This window comes from Rhopalosiphum maidis, chromosome 1, assembly GCF_003676215.2.
Source record: "Rhopalosiphum maidis isolate BTI-1 chromosome 1, ASM367621v3, whole genome shotgun sequence".
Taxonomy (NCBI): Eukaryota; Metazoa; Arthropoda; class Insecta; order Hemiptera; family Aphididae; genus Rhopalosiphum; species Rhopalosiphum maidis.
In genome coordinates this window covers 4499166-4511208 of record NC_040877.1, presented here as the reverse complement: position 1 = coordinate 4511208, position 12043 = coordinate 4499166, and the positions used below count along the sequence as shown (strand labels likewise).

Sequence of the window (12043 nt, the reverse complement as noted above, 5' to 3'; positions counted from 1 at the left end):
AAAAACAGACGTTCGAATGGGTTTGTATCATATACAATATAATCGGTTTTATTAAATAATTTATATTCGTTTAGGAGACGACTGAAGTGTATAATACCTATCCCCACCTCAGAAACAGTCACGATATTTAATCAAATATACGTATACTATTTTTTTTTATCATCCGCGAGATCAGATCAAGTTTGAATAAGCATGGCCTGTGATGACTAAGCGACGCGTTCTTATACACACGACGCGGCAACATTAAATTTAATTACGCAAGCTGTGGTAAGTGCGTGAGGACGTGGAAAATGAAAATACCACCTGCAACTAAAAGATATACGACACTAGGATTTATGACGGCTCGAAAATATGCATATATTATAATAATGATAATAATAATAGTATGATACGCGTCCTTAGTAATTACATACGATAGACCCGAATAACCGATAAAGGATATGCACGCCGTGCTACAGTTAATCGAAAACAGACATTAATTTGTGTGATCTTTTATGCGGTAAACTGCGTACCAATTTATATGCGTCAAAAACACTGGCGATTTATTTTGTTCAAAAAAGCGTCTACAAAAACAAAAACCTTTTACCTTTTAAACGGTCTATAATTCCATACACTGATACACTTACGGTTTGGGTGCTGATTTTAACGAATACGTTTTGTTTAATATATACTATCTGCGCAGCGTCAGGTTTAAAAAACTACTACCAATACACGAATTGAATTGAATTTTGAGATTTCGATGTGAATACAGCAGCAGACTGCCCGGCTTTACTTTTTTGACGTTTGAATTTGGTCATGAATAATGGAGTTCTCGATCGTTTATAAGCTCGCACGTGCGATTTTCTTCGTTATATATTAGGCGGCAATTTATAACAAAACGTGTTTTAGTCTTGTAAAATATCGACGAGCATATTATGTGAAGACTTTGATTAGTAACCGTTTAATCACGTCTTCAAAACGTTTTGAAACAAACACACCTTTCTCAATAGAAAACCCACAGATGAATCAGTATTTCGCTTGAGTCGTAAGTATAGAATTGATTAAAAATAATATAAAATAATGGTAATATATTATATAATATGTTGTATACATAAATGCATTTATACATGCTATTCATTTAGATTGAAATTGTTTCTTGCGTATTTAGTTACAAGAAGTTGTCATGGAAAAAAAAATATTAGAAATATAATCAGCATTGAGCTGGAATGAAATTGTTACGATCGATTCCATTATAAATTTGGGCGTATTCATCCTGCAACATACGTGTTATTTTGCGGTGGCCCACCCGCGGTTTCATCGACCCGTTAATTACTATTATAGTCAAAGATGCGTACGGAATAACATGTAAACTTCTCGTCTTGTCGCCCGCCTCCTTGTGGTTTATCTTTAGATTTCGACTATTCGTGGGTTCAATTCTCCGGCTTTCGACTAACTGTGGTTACATCAAGCCTGGGGTTAAATAAATTATGTTTTTAAATATTTTGTTAAATATATTTGCGTTGCACATCTAAAATTTCGTTATATAATTTAATTTTTAAATACGCGAATATAGTATACGTGAACGCCGTAATATACGGTCAAAATAAAACGATCGTTAAACAAAAAGTGAAAATCGTTAGATAAGTTTTATGAATATCTGGTATACCTAGTTAAATCCCCGGCAGCAACGTGACTTTTCCATTAACAACAATTAACGGCAGATGGTCGCCTTGGATATGTTTGCATGAAGGGACATTGACGCGAGTGGTTGAGTGTGGTAAATTTGTTGCACTACGGGTTGCATATAATATCGGCTGCACGTTGACACAAAAGATCGAAAACGAGGGTTCTGCAGCGTGCAAAAGGGTTGACGATCGATTGTATAACACAAAAAATACGTCCATCACGGTCAGCGGGGTGAAATCCAAAAAGAGAATAGTAATTATTATGATGCATAAAAAAAAGTTTAGGTATATACTGGGAATAATAACAGTTTATAAAATTAAAAATAATGAGAAAAAAATATATATATCATATTCTAAATAAATACCTATCCGAACTATATATTCTTATATGTTATGTATACAACGAGATTATTTTAATGCGGATAATATATATATATATATATTTATATAAATTTACGATGATATATGTTTATATTGTATAAATTATGGTCTACAAAATTGTTAAAATATTTAGGTACCCAAAAACACGCAAACAATATTATATACCAACTACTAAAAAAAGGTAAAAAAAATAACTATTGGCGATGAGTGATGACAGTATGACATACGATAAAGTTATGGATAATTCACCAAGCGTACAAAAATATTGAAAGTATGTAGATATAATATTGTGAGTCAAAAATATTTGCTGCATCTATTGACGATGAAAAAAAAACCAATCAAAATTAATTAGAATGAAAAACACGATAAGAGAAAAATTCTAAAATAGATAAAAATAAAGAATTATGTTTTTGCGTTGTAGAAAAACAATAGATAAAAATTTTAGTAAAAATAAAAATTATAAATAGGTATTAGTTACCTATACCAAAAAATCTCAACAACCGGAAAAATATAATGTAAATACGCGTAAAGTGAACTTTTCTTATTATTATTTATATGATTATATAAAGTATAAGTACTCAACATTTTAAGAAATATTCTCTTGTTCTTGTAATTTTATTATAAAAAAGGTAATACTCGATTGTTTAAGTTAGTGTATTTTGAAGAAATAAAACTAAAATAATAATTCATCTACAGAAAATGAAATGTTATTAAGTAATTATTACATTATAATTTATTATGAATTTTCTGGTAATTTCGTTATTAGAAAATATATATTTTATAATTGCTATGTATCTGGTTGTGGTAATAGAACAAAATATATATCTGAGACCATGATATGTCTGGGCACGTTAATATGATGACGAGTGAATAGGTAGTACCTATAGATTATATTAGGTATATGTAAACACTTATACCCAGTGACTGGAAATATGTACTAAAAAGAGTCGTTCTAAGCGGGGAATATTGGATGAGTACTTATAATATAATATATATTATAAGCTAAACGGCAAGATAGGGTTAACTACTGTTTTGGGTTGGAATATATATATTTTTTTTGTTTTCGGCCCGCAACCCGACGCACCCAAAAGTGGACGCTCGTGACCAGGTTTTTGCGAGATCCGACCGAACTCCGTGGCATTATAATACTGCACGGTGTACTAATTATTGTTCACGTGAGCAACGCGCGCAACGGATTTAGAATACAAATTACAGGAATTAAACTAAGTGCATGGGCGGCACAGATGCTGTTTTGCGATTCTATCCCTTGCTGGGGAACAATTAGCCCTTATTGTTGCCCGAGAGAAACCAGTGTCTCCTTTATCCCCTCAGTGTTTTTCTTTACATTTTTTGCCAGGACGTTTTAAACGAGCAAAAAAAGTAGCACGCTTAATATTATGTAAAACGCAGAAATACACAAAGATTTTAGGCGGCGAGTGGCAAAAAAAAAAATTAAGGTGTTTATCATTTTTTTTTTTTTACCTTTAATAAAACACGTCTATGTAATTTTTATATATAATAAATAACCCATTAAGAGACATTAGTTTTTTTCTCTATAAATTTCCAAATAATTAGTTTTAAATATTCTCTATCAAAATTATCTTTCTGCATATGTATACATTATGTCAATATCAATTATTATAATGCTAGTGTGTCTCTTCTAGGGTATGATATAATTGACAATTATTACAAATTAAAATATATTAATTTTTATTATAACCATGCATACTTATATGTTGTTATGTAAATTACATCGTAATATTAATATTTAATATAGATACCTACATATTAACTTCCTTGTGCGTTAAGTTAGAAAGCTGATGGCTCATCTATAACTGTAATCTCACATAAATAATACAAGACATAAAATATTATAATTTTTAATTCGTCTGAGTATTGTAAAAATAAAATTCAAATCAGATACTTTTTTTATACTCGCGTTGTATAAATAAGTGAAATACAGAACACGTAATATGTCTTGCATTACCACCCGCTACCGTTCGCTTTTTTTTCTCATAACCGATTTTCTTTTTTTTCTCAAATGTACAATTTTTATGGCCAATTGTGGGTATCTATACTTAGGTATATATATTTTTCCGTTTCTTGTTTTCCATTTGGTCGGCAAAGTGCAGTTTGCATTTCTTATGAGTTTGTTGGCGAATGAACTCGCACGATATAAACTGTGTAAATAATAAATATATTTTTATGTGCTTTGTGTGTACTTACCTCCCCCAAATGGATATACTACCCCGAGTCTTAGGGATATTATTATATTATATTGTTGTTCAGTTTATAATTATTTGCCTTTGCAGGACGATTTGAGTTTAAAAAAAAAAAAATAACGTTGACATGCAACTTTACTTGGATTAATGTCCTCCTATCTATGATTTTTACTTTTGTACATATACGTGTTTATTTCCATGTATACATAAAATATATATGTTTATAGATAGTTTCAACAACAAGTGCTACTATAACATGTACTATAACTAAATTAAATTTTAATCAAAATTTCAGTTATTATAACATTTTTTTTAATCATTTGAGATATTTGAAAACGACGCGCGTGGGAATACCAGATTAATAAAACCAGTTTTCTTCCGACACGATTTCGTGAGACTTTTAAAAGGTGTACTTAATGAAGCCTAACGTGTGCGCGAGAAGACTTTCGACGTTAAGTCGTACAAATCGTACGTGCGAGATAAATATCTCCCGGAGAAGATATTAAGAATGAAATAATTTACTAAATAGCGGCTAAATAGAGGATAACGCGTCAATAATATTGTTAGTCCGACGCACAAAACACACGCACGTCGCGCTTAATACACAATATCCTACCTATATATAATATTACAATCTAAAATGTACCGGTAACGTGCCCGGTCAGCCGGGAGAGAATATAAAATAGGTATAATATAATCAATATAATATAGCTGCTGATTGTAACGGATAATACATAAAAAAAATATATATACAATATTATTTTCGTCGAACAGCAATTAAAAAATCATCGGTAGGTAATTGTGTGTATATACACATAGTCGGTAATTATTATCGGTCAAGTCTTTCAATATATATATATATATATGTATAGGCTCGCAGTAAAGACCCAGCCATCGAGTTCTATAGAAAACTCGTTAGTGGATAACTAGTTTGCCGACAAGTGAGCGGCGGCGGCATTGTTAACATATAGTATTTATATATACGTTTCAAGCAAACATCGCTTGGTCTATACTCGCTATACACAGAATAACAATATATTATTATGGCGTACGCCGCAACATCGGTGGAGTATATAGAATAAGTTTAAAGTCTATTTAACTTCGCGATTAATGAACTTTCGACATCCCATATGCATACAGACGGCCACCACCGTTATACCGTTGAATACCGAGGCGTGGTAATCGAACTAACAACGCGATAAATTTTTGTTGACTAAACTTACCCGGACAGATCGAAGTGCACTCGGCCTTATGCACCGCCGACCCTGGGCAGGGTTTGCCCCCGTTGAGCGGCACCGGGTTGTTGCACACTCTGGTCCTTTTCTGCTGCCCTTTGCCGCACCGGGAACTGCATTCGGACCACTGTGACCACGGTGACCAGCCTCCGTTCACTGAGGAAAGAAATAATATATATATATACACAATATAGCAAGCGAATCAATACCCACGAGCACGCATTATATGGGTTTTGTTCATAATAATTTATATGAAATCGGATAAGCGTCACGACAGTATACCTATACTTTTATTCGTTTTAATAATCGCGGTATAAGGTATGTACACGCTACAACCAGAGCATGTGACCGCTCTTCTCACTGCTAAACAGATTTAATATTTTATAAAAATTCATTTTGTGGCGCGTCGTAATCGTGATAGCGAAATAAACGTATGCGTATACACCGAGATGCACTGGTTGCAATGGACGTGGTGGCCGGCGACCAAAGATCACGAACTTGTGATTTAGAGCACGTCGGTTTCGTGTCTCAATTGTGTACACACGCCGACCGGACAATAAATCGCGTTTTTCGAAAGAAAAAAATGTCCGCAGATCGGTCAAGACGATAATCCTACATTATATTATATTATTTTACGGCATGCATATAATATACGCGATATGTAACCGTGAAACACACGGTTGATTCTTTCCGAAAATAATAGCAATAAAAATGTTTTATTCGACTTCTTCTGCTGCAGCAGTACAGGTAGATAATATATATGTATACACCTGACTGTTTCGGGTTTTTTTTCCCTTTTTGTGTCCATCGTCAAACCGAAATCTACGCGGTGACGACTCATTTTATATACCTGTATGTATATAATACAGTGCAGTAAAAAAAAAAAAAAATTGTGTCCACGCGACCATCTGTCAAGAACCCGTAAACGTCTCGCCCGACCCATAAATCTTGCAGCAGTAGACGATGTCACGATAATGCTGTCGGCCGTATTTTGATTTCACGTAAGTACCTAGGTATATATATATTAATAATAAAATGATTTTCATAGTGATCATAAAATAATATGTATCGCTATAGGTACTTAGACCTTAAACGCGATATATCTATTGTATGTATTTATTGTATTCTTGACGAGTTGTGAAACCCCTTCTCCCTTTATTTCCCATAAGGAAAAAAAATTGCACGCAAAGTCATTATTTTATGTACCTAGGCCAGTCGATAAGGTAAATGCGAATTATAAACTCGAAATTATACACATATATTATATGCGTAGAAACGCGTTTAAATATTTGTTATGTACACGCGCCGGCGTGCATATATACAATGAAAAGCACACAACGTTCAACAAAATTAAACAATTAGAACTGTTTTATTTTTATCCGCAAGACTAGTGTAAACAATTAAGGTAAACAACTACTTAAATGTTGAATATTTCATGAAAACGTAAATACTAAATAGACTGTTGTACGGCGTATATACCATACACATAATATATATAATAATGATATGGTGTTTGTGTATATTGTTGTATTTCATTTTAGCTTGAGATTTCAGTAATATTTTTGTAGAACGTTTTTATTATAATGAAATGTAATTGTCAACGGGCGTGACAACACGCATTAGCATAATATACACACTGTTAATTTCGCGGATCTAGAACGATTTTTTTCTTTTCAAAAACGTGTCGTGTCTTATACTCTTATACTCGTGAGCCCATCGAAAGTCGTTAATTATGATGATAATAAATAAACAAACAAACGAAAACACACGTGTCACGCGTGACGTTGATAACTGTAACAGCAGACAAAATTATAAAAAAAATTCAAATGTCTATGGTGATGAGAGGGGGGGAGGGTTGCCGACGTAAAAGCACGTAAACGTAATAATTCTCCACTAAATATAATCGCTCTGCACATGCACAACTTATGCGATGTACGCGAGAAATAAAAGAACAACGATGTATAGAGTCGTATTATTGTAGAAGTTTTTTCTTTTAAGTACATAACTATGCTGTTAGACAAAACGAAATCGTGTCTATACAGCGCAGTCGGAATATTATATATAATTTGACTCGCAACACGATTCACTGCGCGCTTCATTGTTGACGCGTACTGCGCACGAATATGATGATGAGTATTATATGCCTATGCATCGGATGTAGGTACATGACAATAATATACTACGAGAAGAGAGGTACATGGTTTGACGTATATGAGAGACTTGGGCTAGGAGTGACACACGTGCATACTACTATTATATATTATCATTATTGTATAATTCGAACGAAGATTTCGTTCTTATATTTTGTACGAGTGTACTATACATTTATACATAATAATAATAATATATATAATGCTGTTATTGTCCGACAGGCGTGTACGAAACGGTTTGTAGGTGACGGAACTCCATACAGAGTTATTCTCATATGATTAATATAGTAAAAATTTAGTAATATTTAATACAACATAATAAACAATTCAAAGTGGAAAACAAGACATTTTTTTTTAAATGTCTGAACAATTGTGTAGAACGCTTAATGCATGCAAGTAAGCAATGTAGAAATTACAATTGATCTAGGCCTGGCATTTTTTTATGTATATATACAATGATCTACCGGGTAAATAAGTTATATTTTGAATGTTATGTATTTAAATTTATAAAGGAAAAATTAATTTATAAGTAGATAGTAATGTGTATAAATATTTAATGTTAAATTATAAAAAGAAGAATGATTTTATACTTAATCATATTTTTATTGTTATATACAGATTATTTCCAATACATTTTGATATATACAAAACAGTTCAGCAGCTATTTTCAATTAATTTATAATGTGAAACAATAATTAATTTAATTACTATAGTATGCACCTTCAACTGCAACGGGCTTTATGCTAACGGTGTATTTAAAGGAGGTTGTTAACTATATTTAAGTGAATTATTTTTAGTTTAGATATTTACAATATTCTAGTATAATATTATGGGTAATACGAGTTATATGTGTAACAAAGTAACAAATGTTACTAATAATTCGTAGATATTTCGGGAATTTGTCAAGTTCATAATAACGGTTATATTATACATGATACGTATATTATTATCAAATGCATTCATAAAAAACTAAACTCGAATCGCAGTTTTTAAATATTTACCTAACTCGAAAACATAATATATTTGCACAAATACTTATACAAAATACGAATACTTTTTTAAAAGTTCATTGCTCGTAGCATAAACATTACCTACATAGTATATATATATAAATATTATATATACTGCTATTGGATCACTATGATACATATTTTGTTCCAGACCGGAATCGGGAATACATTATATTATAGTTACAACAATATCGTGTTTCCCGAGCAAGAATCGTTTCGGAATCGAGTGCATACCGATATATTATATCATAGGTAAGAGCATCGCTAGTGCATTGAATTAGGAATTTGGAGTGTTTATAGTTTTAAACTGCAAACACTAGCTGCCATGCGATTGAAACACGTGACCGGAGTTCCGTATAGTACCGGCTGGCGGACATACGCTGTATTACTGCCAACCGTCCCTGAGTGATAAGCAAAAGCGGTTTCCGGACGGACCACATATAAAATTAAAATAATAATATAACAAGAGAAAAAAATTGTGATGCCCGTATGCACGGTATAGACGTTGATTAAAAACTAATTTTAACTGTCACTGCAGTTGTGGGGCGGAACGCTATGTATTTCGAAGAGAGAAATCGTGAATTACACGGTAATTAAAATATTATATTAACGTTGGTGATTCTGAGGAAATACATTATAAACGAAATGCACAGATATCTATTTAATTTGATATTCGATTATTCGAATGTAATAATATGTTTTATGTTTATTTAAAATAAAAAATAACTCCTTCGAAAATTCGTTGCCGCCCTTTCATTATAATATCTACTATAGATATAGCTCGTATCGATGGGGCGTGATTTTTAATCTTAGTGATAATTAAGAACGTGATTAGTTTATTTTTATATTAATTATACGAGTACAAGAGAAAGAAGAGAAATTAGTAAGGGCTTCGATGAAAACGAAAAAAGCAACGTGAGACGTGAGTAGGCACGGAATGACTTTCCAGTAAAGTTTAAAAAACATAGATTGTTCAAACAGAGATCAAAGCAAAACGTCTAGTCATGATAAAAATTGTGATTATTATTATATCGTTTAAAACATTGCGAGTTTTTATGAGGATATATTATTCTCGACTGAGGGGGAGTGTGATGACTGATGACCATCAGGGGTGGATATAGGGATGAGAAAATGGGAAGGACAGGGAAAGAGACTAAAATATATAAAATATGCTTTTTACCATAGGTATATCAACTACTAACGTACGAGGTGATACTGCATTGGTAAAAGCATTTTTTGAACGTCTTTTTAAGCAAAGAGCGTATAGTTTGGCTTTTAGAATATCTTCGCATGGCTAAAAAAGTGGACCATTTAAATGACAATTTTTTATTTGAGAGAATAATCAAAAATTACAAGAAGCTATATCACGATAGAAAAAAGCTTGATAATCAGTCGGAACTATACTACGTGTTTCATTGAGATAGACTGAATACTAAGTGTGAGAAACTGAGGAATGTAGTCGTGTTATCGTGATGATAAAGCTGCCAAGTTTTGTTTTTTATACGATGTACGATATAAATGTATTTCTAAGCCAATGCAAAACATCTAAATAGTCTTTACTGATGTTTTGGAATCTACTAATCTAAAAATGAAAATTTCCAGCACATCTTTAGATTTTGTGTTATTTATAAATTTCCAGGAAATTTTTTAATACATTTGGAATAAAAAATATTAAATAGTTGTAATTTGAGATAAGCATTAAGCTTCTCTTGTAAATTGGCTTAGAAACGATAAAGGCAACTTTGAAGTAGTATCTTTAGGAGCTGTTCAGTCTCCTATTGTTACCAGGTTCTTGTATCGAAAATGCATTAAACGGATCGTATTTAATACCTTCTTAAAATGTATAATGTACAAATTGAGATGTTCGCCTCTCCTGCAGCAAACAAGTTGCTACACGTCTGCACACACACTCCATAATAATAATATAGTTTACACCTATACATAATAATATACCATGTACCTAGGTACTTATATACATAAACATTCGAATATTGTTTCGCATTTTATAGTCGGTAATAACAACTTTCATTATAAGGACCGCGACGCGCGGTCGCGGGTCGGTGCAGTCGGACCGTTAAAAATGTTTGCTCTCGCCCCGCCGCGTGCACATACGATACAATATACGACACTGTGTGTGTTTAACACTCGCCGTATAATATGCTAGTATCCAATAACGATTTGATATTATATTACGTTTTATCTGTTTTATAAATATATATTGTATTTATAGGACCGTCTCGTGACGAACGTGTACGTGTGTACCATATATTATTATAATTAAATACAAAATATATAGGCATATAATATAAATCGCAGTTGAAACGATCATCGCCGATCGTGCATAATAATATATTATTATCGCTTATAACATAGCAGTGCTTCTTAACTGTTTTAGCGCTGTGGCCTACATTTTTCTTCAAAAATCTATCACAAATCACATAGCAGAAGTTCTCAGACAACCTACTGATCTATTTTTATTTCCGTTGCACTAGTGAATTGGTTGATGGAATTTGAGAATATATTCATTCGTCGTATCGACAATATTAGTAATTGGAAAACACGAATAACGTATACGATGGTTTGCGGGTAATTTTTGGGATTTATAATACTTTATGATTACGGTTTATATACAGTTTAAAAAATGTAAACTTCTCGTGAGCCACGGAAAAAATGGCTCAGCGGAGGGTCTCTCCAGTAAAGAATATACTTAGCTCTCCCCCCCCCAAAAAAAAAAAAAATTATACGTTTGAATTGTACAAAACGCGTTTCCAAACTCGGTATGTATAGCATATAAATAATATAATTATGTTCGTATTATTGTACGAGGCGCGTTTCGTGAAGACGCTACCGCACTGATGGGATCGTGCGACACTATCACGTACGGAGAATCAACAAGGCACCACCACTGTTTGCTGTTGCCGAGTTTTCGCTGTCGGTCGCCGATTTGCAGCGAAAAGTTCGGGGCTGCTACGGCGGAGGAGAAAAAACTTCCGTCTCGTTAACGAGATTTTCAATAACGAAACTTTTCCCGCGCCCGCGACAAAAGACGTTTTTACCCGCAAACCACCACACGTGCGCACACACCTGCGGCGGCGGCGGCGGCGGCGTGAATATATGCGTACAATAAAATATTACAATACGTAGACCGAAGATATTATGCATACTATACATATATATGTATGTATGAGTTTGCGTGTGTGCGCGCGGCGTAGTGTGACGGGTCGACCGACTATAGGGTGCCGCCGAGTGGCAGGAAAGACGTAGTAGGATTTCGATTTGTACGTTCGAATTGCTTTTTTTCTTTTGCCGGAAAGTCACGCGCAATGGCTATACCCCCCCCTCAGCTCCGTCTGCAGGTACATCTCTGGGACACGCCACGCT

At 33.3% G+C, this 12043-nt stretch overlaps 1 protein-coding gene across 2 annotated transcripts in view; it reads right to left on the bottom strand.

The window, feature by feature from the left end:
- LOC113548914 (netrin receptor UNC5C) overlaps nucleotides 1-12043 on the bottom strand; it is a 114754-nt gene that overhangs the window by 21428 nt on the left and 81283 nt on the right. For both annotated transcript variants that reach the window (XM_026950016.1, XM_026950017.1), the window contains exon 5: nucleotides 5491-5658. In XM_026950016.1, the coding sequence (XP_026805817.1) occupies nucleotides 5491-5658 (168 nt within the window). The remainder of the gene's footprint in view (nucleotides 1-5490; nucleotides 5659-12043) is intronic.